Source organism: Ranitomeya imitator, chromosome 1, assembly GCF_032444005.1.
Source record: "Ranitomeya imitator isolate aRanImi1 chromosome 1, aRanImi1.pri, whole genome shotgun sequence".
NCBI classification, from domain to species: Eukaryota; Metazoa; Chordata; class Amphibia; order Anura; family Dendrobatidae; genus Ranitomeya; species Ranitomeya imitator.
The window spans coordinates 1,250,058,333-1,250,076,180 of NC_091282.1; the positions used below are offsets into that span (position 1 = coordinate 1,250,058,333).

At 44.9% G+C, this 17,848-nt stretch overlaps 1 protein-coding gene across 1 annotated transcript in view; it reads right to left on the minus strand.

Moving 5' to 3' along the window:
- The window catches only part of LOC138657502 (vomeronasal type-2 receptor 26-like), a 92,508-nt gene that overhangs the window by 57,777 nt on the left and 16,883 nt on the right, over window positions 1-17,848 (minus strand). The window contains exons 2-3 of the mRNA XM_069745286.1: window positions 6,061-6,306; window positions 3,530-3,653 (exon numbers count right to left, since the gene is read on the minus strand). Coding sequence (XP_069601387.1) covers window positions 3,530-3,653; window positions 6,061-6,306 — 370 coding nt within the window. The remainder of the gene's footprint in view (window positions 1-3,529; window positions 3,654-6,060; window positions 6,307-17,848) is intronic.

Here is a 17,848-nt window from a genome sequence, read left to right on the forward strand (position 1 = left end):
GGGTTTTGTGTAGACCGCAAAGTTATCTTTCCTATCCTCGTTCTGTCTAGAATATCGGGCCTCACTTTGCTGAATCTATTTCATCCCTACGTTTGTCTTTTCATATTACTCACAGTCATTATATGTGGGGGGTTGCCTTTTCCTTTGGGGTATTTCTCTGAGGCAAGGTAGGCTTATTTTTCTATCTTCAGGCTAGTTAGTTTCTCAGGCTGTGCCGAGTTGCATAGGGAGCGTTAGGCGCAATCCACAGCTGCCTCTAGTTGTGTTTGGAGAGGATCAGGAATTGCGGTCTACAGAGTTCCCACGTCTCAGAGCTCGTTCTGTTATTTTGGGTTGTTGTCAGATCACTGTGTGTGCTCTGATCGCTATGTACATTGTGTTCCTGAATTGCCTATCACAACAGGGTGCATGCACAGTGTGCCTGCCGATTTCTGCCAGCTGGAACCTGGCAACAATAGGTGATTTTTCCTATTGATTTATTTTGATCATTGTGATAGACCCTATTAGAGTGATCCAAACTAAAAAAAAGTAAATCAAATCCCCTTTTGTCACCCCCTTAGTTATATAAATGTAATAAAAAAAAAATGACATTTTTTCCATACTTTGCAGTTTGGGTTAAAGTTAGGGTTAGGGATGGGGTTAGGGTTGTATTAGGGTTGGGGTTAGGGTTGTTTTAGGGTTGGTAGTAGGGTTGTGTTAGAGTTGGTAGTAGGGTTGTGTTAGGGTTTCGGTTGGGTTTTGGTTAAAGCTATAGCTGTGGTTAGGGTTGTGTTAGGGTTAGGGGTGTATTATGGTTGGGGTTAAGGTTGTGTTTAGTTTATGGTTGTGTTGGGGTTAAGGCTGTAGTTAAGGTTCAGGTTGAGGTTACAGTTTGGATTAGAGTTAGGGGTGTGTTGAGGTTAGGGTTTGGGTTAGGGTTGGAGTTAGAATTGAGGGATTTTCAAAAGTTAAATAATGATGATATGATGGCTAGGGTTGAGCGCAAGAGCTCTCTAATTGAGCTTGCATCTGGTATGAACATAATATTGCAGATCCCTGCATGTTTTGTTTGGGGTGACTAACAGCCACGAAACATGTGGGGCATGGACTAGAGCATGTCACTCGAGCACCCGCGATTCTTATTGCATATCGAAGCACCCAATGCAAACTGCAATAGCCAGCACTTGCGTTCAACACTATTGGCTACATATTCAATATGATGACCTAATGTTATCAAATTCTGTAATGCACCTGTCAGTTCAAAATTCTAACTATACCCCTGGATAAAATCCTTGAGGGGTTTGGGTTTCCATAATGGGGAAACTTGTAGAGGGTTTCCACTGTTTAGGCACATCATGAGGTCTCCAAATGCAACATGGTGCCCACCATTGATTCCAGACAATTTTGCCTTCAAAAAGTCAAACCGTGCTCCCTCCTTTCAGAGCCCTGCCATGCACCTAAACAGTGTATTCACTCCACATATGGAGTATGGGAGTACTCAGGAGAAATTGCACAACAAATATCGGGGTCCATTTTCTACTACTAGACTTGTGAAAATAAAAATGTTTGGGTCTAAAATATTTTTTTAAGAAAAATGTTAAATGTTATTTTATTAGTTCCACATTTCTTTAGTTCTTGTGAAGCATCTGATGAGTTACTAAACTTCCTGAATGTGATTTTGAGCACTTTTAGGGGTGCAGTTTTTAGGATGGTGTCACTTTTGTGTGCTTTCTGTCATATTAAACCCTTAAAGTCACTTCAAATGTGATGTGGTCCCTACAAATAATGGTTTTGTAAATTTTGTTGAAAGAATGAGAAATTGATGGTCAACTTTTAACCCTTATAACTAGTGTTGAGCATTCCGATACCGCAAGTATCGGGTATCGGCCGATACTTGCGGTATCGGAATTCCGATACCGAGATCCGATACTTTTGTGGTATCGGGTATCGGTATCGGATCCATAGGGATGTGTAAAATAAAGAATTAAAATAAAAAATATTGATATGCTCACCTCTCCGGCGGCCCCTGGACATCACGCTGGTAACCGGCAGGCTTCTTTGTTTAAAATGAGCTCCTTTAGGACCTGCGAATGACGTCGCGGCTCATGTGACCGCGACGCGACCAATCAGAAGCCGTGACGTCATTCTCATTCACTAAACTCCTAATTCTAGGAATTTAGGACCTGCGAATGACGTCGCGGCTTCTGATTGGTCGCGTTGCGGTCACATGGGCGGTACGCGACCAATCAGAACCCGCGACGTCATTCGCAGGTCCCAAAGGCGCTCATTTTAAACAAAGAAGTCGGCCGGTTACCAGCGTGATGTCCAGGGGCCGCCGGAGAGGTGAGCATATCAATATTTTTTATTTTAATTCTTTATTTTACACCTCACTATGGATCCCAGGGCCTGAAGGAGAGTTTCCTCTCCTTCAGACCCTGGGAACCATCAGGATACATTCCGATACTTGATGTCCCATTGACTTGTATTGGTATCGGATATCGGTATCGGCGATATCCGATATTTTTCGGGTATCGGCCGATACTATCCGATACCGATACTTTCAAGTATCGGACGGTATCGCTCAACACTACTTATAACGTCAAGTTGACATGTGGTAAATTTTATTTATTAACTATTTTGTGTGACGTAACTCTCTAATTTAAGAGCATGAAAATTAGAAGCTTGAAAATTGCTACATTTTCAAAATGTTTGCCAAATTTCATTTTTTTTCATAAATAACATAAATAAATAACATAACATAAAGTACCATACGTCATGAAAAAACATGATCAGTGGAATCCATTGAAGTGTTTCAGAATTATAACCACATAAAGTGACACTGCTCAGAATTGTGAAAAATTGGCTTGGTCATTAGGTCAAAATTGGCTAGGTCACTAAGGGGTGAACAGTAATAGGATTCTATGTTTCTCCTAGTAGTGGCAATCTTTGCTGACATACCAAAAATTGTCTAACATTTTTCTCTTACAAAGGTAACAAAAATATTTTGAACTGTTTGGAAGGTTTGGTAACAAGTTTGAGTTGATCACAATAGGATATTTTTAAGTCTAATTCATAGTGTTAGGGCTGGCGGAATGCACCAAATAATATTAAAGAGCGTAAAAGGTGCGTTCGCAGCCCGGGGTCCACCGTGCAGAGATGACACCTGATGTTTAGTAATGAAGGACAGTATATGGCGGTATAACATAAAAACAGCAGGACTTAGTCCCTGGAGCATCTGCTCGCTGCTGAATAATGCTGGTTACAGTAGCTGAATCTGGGACGGCAGCAGTAACCAGATGCTCAGCATCAGCTTGAGCCAGACGCTGGGACCGATGTCTCTGTGGAGCAGGCTCCTCTGTGGCTAGGGGAAGAATGGGAGACCGCAGAGGACATGGTTTGATATTCTCCCTGTGCAGCGGTGGGAACTTGATACCTAACAAATAGCTGGGCCCAAGGAAAATATTTGGAGGCAGGAAAATGGCTGTAAATGTCTACTTTTTTAAATATATTTTTTCAACACTTAGTTTCCAGTTCTAATAGCTTTGGTTACCAGATTTATTGGAAACTTCTCCATTAGAGCATAAGATACATTCATAGCAACATATGTGATGCCCTTCTAAGACAGCTTTTCTTGATCCTGGAAAACACTTTTCTGAGCACCGACTATATGGCATCTATAGGAAGAAGAAAGAAAAATAATATAATGGCTTTATGGCAGAAAGAAATTCAGAAGTTGTTTGGACTTTTAGTGCTCAAAAAGTGTATGTAAAGAAATGAATGATAGAATTGTTTACATTTTAGTGTTGTATTAGTCCTAGAATTGTCATAAAACCAGATTGTATTTTTTTTGTGTCTGTGTTTTCTGAAGAATAATTTACAGTACAATGATCAGATTGGCCAAACAGAATATGCTATAATGATGAGAGTACTGGATGCCCACGTGCTATAGACATATGCATGATCCCGCTAAGTTCTGAGTGCTGCCTGCCATGGGCCAGGAATGTTTAGGATTGCAGTGGACTTCAACTTTATCAGCATTGTGGAAACTGTTGTAAGTGGAACTCCCTTGTGTGCCCACCTACAGGGCAGCATGCCAAAATGTTGGCACCATTTTGGCTCCCTTGCCCCCTTAGTGCATGAGGACCCTGTACTATCTCCATGCAGCTATGTGCCAAGGAACACATGCTTTGATGCCTTTAGCATTGCCATATTTTCTACACTGATGTTAATGCCATAGGAAGTTTGGGGCTCCGTAGTTATCAGGTTAGCAGAGAGTTGGCAATTTGTTTGCACTATTTGCTAAACACTCCATGATCCCTCAATTTTGTGGCTTGATTCCTGCAGTTCTTTACTAGTGATGAGCAAGTATAATCATTGCTCGAGATTTCCAGAGCACGCTCGGGTGTCCTCCGAGTATTTTTTAGTGCTCGGAGATTTAGTTTTTCTTGCCGCAGCTGAATGGTTGCCTAGTTGCTAGGGAACCCCTACATGTAATTAAGCTGGCTATCAGATGTAAATTATTCAGATGAGGTGATGAAAACCAAATCTCCTAACACTAAAAAATGCTCGGAGGTCACTCGAGCGTAGTGTTGAGCATTCCGATACTGCAAGTATCGGGTATCGGCTGATATTTGCGGTATCGGAATTCCAATACCGAGTTCCGATACTTTTGTGGTATCGGGAATCGGTATCGGATCCATAGTGATGTGTAAAATAAAGAATTAAAATAAAAAATATTGATATATTCACCTCTCCGGCGGACCAATCACAAGCCGCGACGTCATTCTCAGGCACTAAACTCCTCATTCTAGGAATTTAGGACCTGCGAATGATGTCGCGGCTTCTGATTGGTTGCGTGGCGGTCACATGAGCGGCACGCGACCAATCAGAAGCCGCGACGTCATTCTCAGGTCCTAAACGCGCTCATTTTAAACAAAGAAGCCTGCCGGTTACCAGCGGTGATGACCAGGGGCCGCCGGAGAGGTGAATATATCAATATTTTTTATCTTAATTCTTTATTTTACACATTAATATGGATCCCAGGGCCTGAAGGAGAGTTTCCTCTCCTTCAGACCCTGGGAACCATCAGGATACCTTCCAATACTTGGTGTCCCATTGACTTGTATTGGTATCGGATATCGGTATCGGCGATATCCGATACTTTTCGGGTATCGGCCGATACTATCCGATACCGATACTTTCAAGTATCGGACGGTATCGCTCAACACTACTCGAGCGTGCTCGGAAAATCTCAAATAAAGAGTATACTCGCTCATCACTATTCTTTACACTTTTCAACAATACCACTTACAGGTGATGGTTGATTATATAGTAGGGAAGCAAATTAAAGAACTGACCCTCACAGGGGTGGCATCCTTTTACGAGACCAAGTTGGAATTCAGTTAACTCCTTAGAATGAACCATAATATGGAAAATATTACTAACAATCATACTACATGGCTAAGGGCTGGATTTTATATTCTTGTGGAAAAAGCTGCATTGAAAAACACACAGTTTATGTACAATAACTGTATGTTTGATGGAAAACTTTCCCAGTGGATTGTGTAAACTGTAGTGACGCTTTACAGTAGTCAATCTACACTTGACATCACTAAAATCAGAGACAAAAGATCTCTCCATCAATCTACTTTATTAGAAACAATGTAAGTACTAATGTTGCTAATATTATCATCATCATCAGTTGCAGTTGGGTTTGTAACAGTATTAGTAGTTAGAGATGAGCCAACACAAACTTTGGGGTTCGTACCGGACAGATAGTGTCCAGTTCTAAACGCCAAACACGGACTTCTTCCCGAAGTGATCGGCGTTCAGCACCGGACACTGTGTGAGAGAGACAATTTTCCAGTTGAAAAGTTCAGGTCCTCTTTGCTTTCAGTGTTATTCTGTTTCTGACTGAAATTCGTGTAAAGTTCTTAAAAAAAAACTTTGAAAACAAGTTGGAGCCAGTACTTGAAAGTACCAGTACTTGAAATTTCATGTGTCCGCTCATTCCTATTAGTAGCATTTTATAATTACGCCTTTTGATGCTGAGACAATTTGTTTAATATCCTGGTGACTTACCTCATTATTAATCCAAATAATATCTAAAGGTGAAATATTCAGTTGCTGATCTGGTGGAAGTGATCCATCAAATGTGCCAACGTTTACTGTGAGTCCTTCTAGTGTCTCAACTCCTGCAGTGTTATTATGTACTTTACTTATTGAGTTAAGAATCTCTAATGTCTCGGGTATTTCACCTTTTTCATTAAAACATACTCTTCCTTTCTCCAGGTCATTGATACATAAAAGCTTCATGTAATGTCTCAACTACAACACAAACACAATAATTATTTAGCTGTACTTTCATGCAAGTTCTATATAATAAATCTATATATTATAGGTATAATGTATTCTATGAAACATTGCTTAAATAAATCAGTAATATGATTTGTTTAAAGAATTGGAGTGTTGAAGCAATGCATCAAATCTCCCGCCTGAAATGAGCAAATCTGATTCAATTAAATTTCTAGAGATTCAATCATCTCTGTCTGCTTAATTGCAAGCCACTTGTTATGTGAAAGAAACTAAATATTAAAGTTAAATGCCCATAGATCTTACATATGGATTAAGTAATACTTTACTGTACAATAATCAGTTGCCGCAGGCTGGAATTGGCTCATAGGAAACATGGGAATCCCCCGGTGTGCCCCTGTGCAGAGACAAGTTCCCAACAACACCCTATGGGTAGTACCTGGCATAATTCACATGATTTACTCTGCACAGAAGAAAATCAGCATCTCATCATTCATTAACAAAACTACCTAGTTTATTATTTTATAGAGATATACAGTACAAACCAAAAGTTTAGACACACCTTCTCATCATTTATTTTTTAACAGAACAATGACCCCAAACACACCTCCAGGCTGTGTAAGGGCTATTTGCCAAGAAGGAGAGTGATGGGGCGCTACGCCAGATGATCTGGCCTCAACAGTCACCAGACCGAAACCCAATCGAGAAGGTTTGGGGTGAGTTGGACCGCAGAGTCAACAAGTGCTAAGCATCTCTGGGAACTCCTTCAAGATTGTTGGAAGACCATTCCCGGTGACTACCTCTTGAAGCTCATCAAGAGAATGACAAGAGTGTGCAAAGCAGTCATCAAAGCAAAAGGTGGCTACTTTGAAGAACCTGTTCATTGAGCTGGACATTATTTTGATGTCCTTAGCTGTCTGTCTACTAACTTGGTTCAGTCCTTTTCTTTTTAACCCTTATCCACATGCATGTAGATGGTAAGGTTTTTAATATTAGAGTTAGAACCATTGGAATAAGGGCTCATACCCATATGCACGAAAAAAAAACGGTCCGAATTCCAGACCGAAAAAATGGATGTGTACAATGCGAATGTCATGTGAGTACACTGCAATTTTCACACCTAGCATCTGATTTACATCCAATTGCAATGCGATTTTAACATGAGCTTTTACATACAGCAGTTCTCTATGTTATTTATGCATCGTTTTTAAAGGAAAAATTCATCAAAACACATACACACACAAATATATACAGTACAGACCAAAAGTTTGGACAAACCTTCTCATTTTAAGATTTTCCTGTATTTTTATGACTATGAAAATTATACATTCACACTGAAGGCATCAAAACTATGAATTAACACATGTGGAATTATATACTTAACAAAAAAGTGTAAAACAACTGAAATTATGTCTTATATTCTGGGTTCTTGAAAGTAGCCACCTTTTGCTTTGATGACTGCTTTGCACACTCTTGTCATTCTCTTTGCCAAGAGTGTGCAAAGCATTCATCAAAGCAAAACGTGGCTACTTTGAAGAACCTAGAATACAAGACATATTTTCAGTTGTTTCACACTTTTTTGTTAAGTATATAATTCCACACGTGTTAATTCATAGTTTTGATGCCTTCAGTGTGAATGCACAATATTCATAGTCATGAAAATCCAGAAAAATCTTTAAAGGAGAAGGTGTGTCCAAACTTTTGGTCTGTACTATATATATATATATATATATATATATATATATATATATACGAGGGGCGATCCAAAAGTAATGATAATCAATACTAAACACAATGAATATAGTCAAAAAAATTTTTTATTTTTCTACATAGTCTCCTAACAAGTCTATAAATTTAGTCCATCTCTTTTCTAGACTTAGAATTCCCTTTGAAAAAAATTCTTGATCTTGACCCTCAAAAAAATCCTCAACAGCGGTTATCTCGTCACTATTCTCGTCAAATTTCTTTTCCCCCGTAGGTGTTCCTTGAGCCGAGGAAAGAGAAAGAAGTCACTGGGGGCTAGATCTGGCCAATAGGGGGGTGTTCCACCAGTTCAAAGCCCGCTTCTTGAATGGTAGCCATGGCAACTGCAGCTTTGTGAGCCGGCGCGTTATCTTGGTGAAACAACACTCCAGCCCGCAGTTTGCCACGCCTTTTCTCCTTGATAGCCTCCCGCAATCTTCTTATTTGTTCTGCGTAGTAGGAGCCTATAATAGTGGCTCCCTTCTCCAAATAGTCCACCATAATAATTCCTTCAGCGTCCCAAAAAACGGACGCCATAACCTTCCCTGCTGAGCTTGACACTTTTAATTTTGTTCGGCGTTGGTTCGTCGGCTCGTTTCCATCTCATCGATTGATGTTTAGTTTTGGGATCAAAGTGGTGGATCCAGGTCTCGTCCATGGTCAAAAAACGTGACAAAAAATTTTCCTTGTCTGCTTGGAACTTTTCAAGATTTGCTATTGAAATGTCAACTTGTTTCTTCGTTTGCTCGTCGGTTAACATTTTTGGCAGCCAACGCGCGGAGACCTTTCTCATTTGCAATTCTTTTGCAAGGATTCTTTGAATACTGCCATATGAGATCCCTGTGACCTCCGCTACATGCCTGATAGTCACTCTTAGATCTGCCAATACAACTTTTTTCACATTTTCTTCATTGAGGGACGTGGATGGGCGTCCTTCACGATGTTCATCTTCCGTCGATGTTCTTCCCAGCTTAAATTCCTTGGCCCAGTGTGCAACTGTGGAATATGGAAGACAAGAGTCCCCCAATGTTTCCACCAAGTCCCTGTGTATGTCTTTGGTAGTCATTTTTTTCAAGCAGAGGTATTTGATGACAGCTCTGAGCTCGTTTTTTTCCATTTTGATGTTCACTCCTCGGCAGTTCATATTCAAATGAATGTAGCTCCCGGGAATCGTGGTCTATTTAAGTGATTTTTTATTTCCTGGTCTAGTGGGTACCTAAGAGAGAAGAAAACATTTTATTTTAATTTCTGTGGGCAATAGAAATAACCGATTATCATTACTTTTGGATCGCTCCTCGTATATATATATATATAAATATATATATATATGTATATACAGCTCTTGCAAAAATTAAGATATCACGGCAGTTTTATAAAAATCGGCTTCTCTACATGTCTGACAGCCATTCCATTCCAGTGTCTGTTGAATTCCAACCAGAGTGCACCTATCTATACTTAATGTGCTTCTGATTAGGTGATCACCTGAACCAAATCTTATTTAATGAATGAGGGAAAGTATAAAAACACTGCTGTGGTGTTCACAGTCCTCTTGCAATAGGACAAGCTGGATGGCAAAACAAATCCTAGTTATATCCCAAAAGTAATAGGTGTTAGGACTGGCGGAACGCACCAAGACAGATGATAAAGGTGCGTTCGCAGTCCGGGGTCCACCGTGCAGGTGAGAACCTGCTGCTAGCAATTTGCAGACTGTATGGCGGTACACTGAAGTATACACGCGTGGGTTTAACCTCACCCAGCGTGAAGAAAGCGATCCTGTTAATTCACAGGACCGCAGTACCGCACAAGTGCGCGAGCAAGTGGTCAGCGGACTTAACCCCAGAAGGGATTGGAGCCCGATTAGACCCCTGCTGGCGCAACACCGCAACTGGGTGTGTAGAGAACCTTAGGAAATATATGTGCACAAGAGTGCGAGCGATGCCGCGCTGACGGACGCCACTAACCACCCAGACTCGGGTATGGAAAGCGCAAGGCAGGCGCACGGCGCCGTACTGGCAGGCACAGCTACAGGACGCTGTGATGTGTGACTAGTGCTGTAGGCTAAGTCGGGCGCTAGATAGCAGCCATACACCTTCCGCGAACAGACATTCAATAGGGAAGGGGTATCCAAGGACGACTTGCACTCACAACATACACACATAAGCAATTGTAAAACAATACTAGCGCATGGCCGTGCGGTCATGCGCAGTTTATATAGCAGCAGCACAGGAAGTGGCCACAGCACTTTTGCCCTTCTAGGACCTGCCAAGAGGACCAATGGAATGTGCTGCAGAGCCTGAGCACATGACCCTCGATCTCCAACGGGAGACCTTATGCTGGGCATGCTCAGTACGTGCAGACAAGGACTTAGTCCCAGAGACGTCCGCTCGCTGCTGACCAGCACTGACTTCAATGGCAGAGACTGGAGAAGCAGCAGTAACTCTCAGAACAGAGTGAGAATGAGCAAGACGCTGGGACCGACGTCTTTGCTGAGCAGACTCCACTGCGGCTGGACAAGAATGGGAGACCGCAGCGGAGGCGGCTCGAGATTCCCCCTGTGCAGAAGCGGGAACTCGACCCCTAACATTACCCCCCCCCCCTAGGGCCCCCCCCTCCTTGGGCCTCGCTACGTTCGAAGGCAGCAATGAGCTGCGGAGCCCGAATATACTCAGCAGGCTCCCAGGATCTATCCTCAGGACCGTAACCCCTCCAGTCCACCAAATAAAATTTTTTGCCACGAACCACCTTGTACCCCAAGATCGCGTTCACCTCGTAATCGTCCGTAGACGAACCCGACGTCCCAGTAGATGACTCAGAAAACCGGGACATGTAGACGGGCTTAAGGAGGGACACATGAAAGGTGTCGGTGATACCTAGGCGTGGAGGAAGGGCCAGACGGTAAACCACAGGATTAACCTGTTCGAGGACCTTAAAAGGGCCTAAGTAGCGAGGTGCAAACTTGGTGGACTCAACTCGCAGCCTGATGTTACGGGCGGAGAGCCACACTAAGTCGCCAGGAGCAAAGGTTGGAGCGGGGCGCCGATGTGCATCGGCGGAGGACCTCATTCTCTCCTTGGAAGCCTGAATAGCATCCTGAGTGCGATCCCAAATGTCCCGTGCCTCCACAGCCCAGTCTGCCACCCTGGAATCGGCGGAAGACACGGGCATGGGCACAGGTACCCTCGGATGCTGACCATAGTTAAGGAGGAATGGAGTCTGTCCAGTGGAATCAGCGACAGCATTGTTAAGAGCAAACTCCGCCCACGGTAGCAAAGATGCCCAGTCATCCTGCTTAGCAGAAACAAAATGTCGCAGATATGTGACCAAGGTCTGGTTGGCTCTCTCTACCAACCCATTCGTCTCGGGATGATAAGCCGAAGAGAGATTCAACTCGATACTGAGAAGACGACAAAGCTCTCTCCAGAACCGAGACGCAAACTGGGGACCTCGGTCACTGACAATTTTGTCTGGCATACCGTGAAGACGAAAGATGTGTTTGACAAACAACGCTGCCAAGGCCCGTGCAGAAGGTAACCGGGGAAGTGGCACCAAATGCACCATTTTAGAAAAATGGTCGGTGATTACCCAAATAATGGTACAGCCACGAGACTTGGGCAAACCCACAACAAAATCCATCCCGACCATCTCCCAGGGCCTGTCTGCCACCGGCAGAGGGTATAACAAACCAGCTGGCCGTTGTCGGGAAGACTTATTCTTGGCACAAGAGACACATGCCCGAACGTAGTCTCCGACGTCACGAACCATATGTGGCCACCAGTACGTCCTCGCCAGTAGCTCAGAGGTCCTTTTAGCCCCAAAGTGTCCACCCACTCTGGACGAATGAGCCCAAGAGAGAACCTCCGGACGCAAATTGATGGGAACAAAAGTCTTGCCCGGGGGCACAGACTCCAGCGAAACCGGAGCTACAGTTCTCAGACTCTCCGAAGGGACAATGAGCCGAGGCTCGTCCTCCTCCTCCTCAGCTGACACGAAGGAGCGAGAGAGAGCGTCGGCACGAATGTTCTTCTCCCCGGCGAGATAATGTAGGGTAAAGTGGAACCGGGAGAAAAACAAGGACCATCTGGCCTGACGAGAATTCAGCCGCTGGGCTGTTTGTAAATAGACCAAATTCTTGTGATCCGTGAAAACCTGGAATGGGAACCGGGCACCCTCCAAGAGATGTCTCCACTCCGAAAAGGCCAACTTCATTGCCAACAACTCTCTATCCCCGATGGAGTAATTTCTCTCCGCTGGTGTGAAGGTCTTTGAGAAAAAGAAGCATGGATGCTTCCGACCCTGAGCATCCTTTTGATAGAGGACTGCTCCAGCGCCAACGGATGAGGCATCCACTTCCAGAAGGAATGGCTTACCCACATCGGGACGATGTAAGATAGGAGCGCTGGCAAAATGGGACTTTATAGAAGAGAAGGCCTTGGAGACCCCTTCGGACCACAATTTGGGATTCGCTCCCTTCTTGGTGAGGGATACCAAGGGAGCTACCAAAGTTGAAAAGTGGGGAATGAACTGGCGATAGTAATTTATGAACCCCATAAAGCGCTGCACCGCTTTAAGAGAATGGGGTTCCTGCCAGTCCATCACTGCTTGTAGTTTGGCAGGATCCATAGCCAATCCCTGGGCCGAGACGATATAGCCCAGGAAAGGCAAGGACTCCTGCTCGAACACACACTTCTCCAACTTTGCATATAAGGAATTCGCCCGTAGGAGTTCGAAGACTCTGCCAACATCTCTCCGGTGGGAGTCAATATCTGGAGAAAAGATGAGGATATCATCCAGATAGACTACGACCGAGGTGGAAAGCATATCCCGGAAGATATCGTTGACAAAGTCCTGAAAAACGGCTGGGGCATTACAGAGCCCGAAAGGCATCACCAGGTACTCATAGTGCCCATCCCTGGTATTGAAAGCCGTTTTCCATTCGTCCCCCTCACGGATGCGAATCAGATTGTAGGCACCCCGCAGATCTAATTTGGTGAAAATTTTAGCTCCCCTTAATCTGTCAAAGAGCTCCGATATCAGGGGCAACGGGTATTTGTTCTTAATTGTGATTGCATTGAGACCCCTGTAATCGATGCAAGGACGTAACTCCCCGTTCTTCTTCTGCACGAAGAAGAATCCCGCCCCTGCCGGAGACACTGACTTCCTTATAAATCCTCTTGCTAAATTCTCCTGAATGTATTGAGACATAGCCTCCGTCTCAGGAAGAGAGAGGGGATATACCCTTCCCCTAGGAGGTTCAGCTCCCGGCAAGAGGTCGATAGGACAGTCGTAAGGGCGATGGGGCGGTAGAGTCTCAGCAGCCTTTTTAGAGAACACGTCTGCATAACACCAATAATACCTGGGAAGTGACGAGAGATCTGCGGGTACCTGGGTAGAAGAGACCTGTACACACTCACTCACACATCTGCCCAAACATGACTTACTCCAGCCCAATATTTTCCCTGAGGACCACTCAATATGTGGCGAGTGGAAACGGAGCCAGGGTATTCCCAGCAAAATCTCATCCATTCCCTCAGGAAGGACAAGAAGGGAAATAATCTCCTGGTGGGAAGGAGACATGGACAGCGATAACGGGACTGTCTGGTGCGTGATTTGCAGTGGGAGTGTCGCCCCATTCACAACTCTAACCGTTATTGGTTTGGCGAGCATGACCAGTGGTATAGCATGACGTGTAGCAAAAGCAGAGGACATGAAACTTCCCTCTGCTCCTGAATCCACACAAAGCTCGACTGTAAGAGTGGAGGAGCCTAACAGGATTGTCCCTTTAAAGGACAGTTTGGAGGAGAATGCTGCTGTGTCTAGTGAACCTCCCCCAATGGCCACTAGACGCGATCGTTTCCCGACCGCCGCGGACATTTATTGGCGTAATGTCCATGTTGTCGACAGTTATTACAAACTACGGGTACTCGAGCGGCTAGAGATTTAGGTCCCGCTCGAGAAACCTCCATGGCCTCATGAGAATCTGACGCCAAGACAGGAGATTCCAGAGGTCTGGCGAAAGTTGGAGCCAGCCGAAACCTCTGCCTACACTGGGTCCGCTCCAACCTCCGCTCGTGAAAACGGAGGTCGATGCGGGTAGACACGGAAATAAGTTCCTCCAGTGTGGCCGGTATCTCCCTAGTGGCCAAGGCGTCTTTCACGTGGTCTGCCAGTCCCCTCCAGAACACCGGAATAAGAACTTTGTCTGGCCACTCTAACTCTGAAGCTAGAGTCCGGAACTGAATGGCAAACTGGCTGACCACGGAGGTACCCTGTGTAATGGACAACAATTGGAGTGCGGTGTCGTGGGTAACCCGAGGCCCTAAAAAGACCTGCTTCAGAGTGTCCAAGAAGAGAGGAGCACTCTGTACCACACGATCATCTCGCTCCCAGAGTGGCGTTGCCCACTCCAACGCCCTGCCCGACAAGAGAGATAGGATAAATCCCACTCTCGCCCGCTCCGTAGGAAAACGTGACGCCAGGAGCTCAAGATGTATAGAGCACTGACTCACGAATCCGCGACAAAGTTTACTGTCGCCAGCAAACTTGTCAGGTAGTGGGAGACGGGATAAAGTCGGAGCAGGGGTGGCAGTGGACAAACTGGCCGCGGCTACACTTGCAGCCTGCACAGCTACAGCAGTGACATCCACAGCTGAGGTTGTACGCTCAAGAGCCGCCAACCTTCCCTCCAGCTGCTGGATGTACCGCTGTAAACGCTGGTCGTCCGCCATTTTACTAGCCAGACCCTGGCGCTAGTATTCTGTTAGGACTGGCGGAACGCACCAAGACAGATGATAAAGGTGCGTTCGCAGTCCGGGGTCCACCGTGCAGGTGAGAACCTGCTGCTAGCAATTTGCAGACTGTATGGCGGTACACTAAAGTATACACGCGTGGGTTTAACCTCACCCAGCGTGAAGAAAGCGATCCTGTTAATTCACAGGACCGCAGTACCGCACAAGTGCGCGAGCAAGTGGTCAGCGGACTTAACCCCAGAAGGGATTGGAGCCCGATTAGACCCCTGCTGGCGCAACACCGCAACTGGGTGTGTAGAGAACCTTAGGAAATATATGTGCACAAGAGTGCGAGCGATGCCGCGCTGACGGACGCCACTAACCACCCAGACTCGGGTATGGAAAGCGCAAGGCAGGCGCACGGCGCCGTACTGGCAGGCACAGCTACAGGACGCTGTGATGTGTGACTAGTGCTGTAGGCTAAGTCGGGCGCTAGATAGCAGCCATACACCTTCCGCGAACAGACATTCAATAGGAAAGGGGTATCCAAGGACGACTTGCACTCACAACATACACACATAAGCAATTGTAAAACAATACTAGCGCATGGCCGTGCGGTCATGCGCAGTTTATATAGCAGCAGCACAGGAAGTGGCCACAGCACTTTTGCCCTTCTAGGACCTGCCAAGAGGACCAATGGAATGTGCTGCAGAGCCTGAGCACATGACCCTCGATCTCCAACGGGAGACCTTATGCTGGGCATGCTCAGTACGTGCAGACAAGGACTTAGTCCCAGAGACGTCCGCTCGCTGCTGACCAGCACTGACTTCAATGGCAGAGACTGGAGAAGCAGCAGTAACTCTCAGAACAGAGTGAGAATGAGCAAGACGCTGGGACCGACGTCTTTGCTGAGCAGACTCCACTGCGGCTGGACAAGAATGGGAGACCGCAGCGGAGGCGGCTCGAGATTCCCCCTGTGCAGAAGCGGGAACTCGACCCCTAACAATAGGTATAAAAAAAATAAATTTTACCCATGAAAAAAGAATTGGAAGGAAAAGTCTTGAGTGAAGAAAAGAAGGGCTCAATTCTGGCATTAGTAGCAGAGCAACACAGAGAGGGTCATGTTGCCTCCATCCTTAAAATTTCTAAGATGGCAGTCCATTACAACAAGGTCAAGCAGCAGACATTGGGGACAACAAAGCTACAGACAGGCAGAGGGTGAAAATGACTCTCCATTGACCATGCTGACAAACAGCTTATTTGACTGTCATTTGGCAACCTTAGGATGACATCAAGTGACCTACAAAATGAATGGCAAATAGCAGCTGAGGTGAAGTGCACGGCAAGAACAGTTCGTATCAGGCTCCTAGAGGCAGGACCCAAATCATGTAAAGCTAGAAAAAAGCCTTTCATCAATGAGAAGCAAAGGAGGGCCAGGCTGAAGTTTGCCAAAGACCATAAGGATTGGACCATAGAGGACTGGAGTAAGGTAATCTTCTCTGATGAGTCTAATTTTCAGCTTTACCCAACACCTGTTCGTCTAATGGTTAGATGGAGATCTTGAGAGGCATACAAGCCACAGTGTCTTGCACCCACTGTGAAATTTAGTGGAGGATCGGAGATGATCTGGGGATGCTTCAGCAAGACTGGATTTGGGCAGGTTAATCTTTGCAAAGGACGAAAGAAAAAAGCTGCATGCAAGGTTATCTTGGAAAAACAGTTGATTCCTTTTTCTCAGGCAATGTTCCCCAACTCTGAGGACTGGTTTTCCCAGCAGGACAATGTGACATGCCACACAGCTAGGTCAATCAAGGTGTAGAATAAGGACCACCACATCAAATCCCTGTCATGCCCAGCCGAATCTCCAGGCCTGAACCCCTTCGAAAACCTCTAGAATGTAATCAAGAGGAAGATGGATTGTCACAAACCATCAACGAAAGAAGAACTGCTTAAATGTTTGTACCAGGGCCATATTTCTGTCCAACCGCTTCACCAATGCCTCCATCTTGTGCCAGTCATTACACTGGCTACCCATTCGCTACAGGGTCCAGTATAAACTCATCTCTCTCACCCACAAAGCTCTCCACAGTTCTGCACCGCCTTATATCTCCTCTCTCATCTCCATCTATCGCCCTACACGTGCCCTCCGTTCTACAAATGACCTAAGACTAACATCCCCCGTAATCCGAACCTCGCACCTCCGTCTCCAAGACTTCTCTCGTGCTGTGACAGCTCTCTGGAATGCACTTCCCCAGACGACCAGACTGATACCTAGCCCCGATCTATTCAAGCGCGCTTTAAAACCCCATCTCTTCAAACAAGCCTACCACATCAACTACTCAGTAAACTAACTTTGTCCTGTTTCCTCCTTCCAAATATTATCTTCATGTGAATCTGCACCCTACTACTCATCTGTCTCCACACCCTCCATGCACACGATAACTGCACTTGATACTTGACTATTGCACTTAAACACACGGGCTGATGACCGGATCATGCAGCTTCATATGAAAATCCCTATTTATTATAATTGCCAGACCTGAAATAACGAGCACTTTTCACCTATTGTGTCCCTCCATTTCCTTGTAGATTGTTAGCTTGCGAGCAGGGACCTCACCCCTAATGTCACTGATTAAATTGTCTTAACTTGTACCGAATTTATTGTCTGTACATGTCCCCGCTTATTGTAAAGTGCTGCGGAATATGTTGGCGCTATACTAATAAAAATTATTATTATTATTATTATTATTATTATTATTACCAGGAGTGGCATAAGGTCACCCTAAAGCAGTGTGAAAGACAGGTGGAAAGCAAGCAAAGACGCATGAAAGCTGTGAATAAAAATCATGGTTATTCCACAAAATATTGATTTCTGAACTCTTCCCGAGTTAAAACATTAGTATTGTTGTTTCCAAATGATTATGAACTTGTTTTTTTGCATTATTTGCGGTCTGCAAGCAAAGCATTTTTTTTTGTTATTTTGACCATTTCTCATTTTCAGAAAATAAATGCTAAATTTTTAGCTGGGAACTTCGGACCACATCTTAGTATCAATGCTTTCTGGCTGATGTTTTGGTCACTTTTGAATG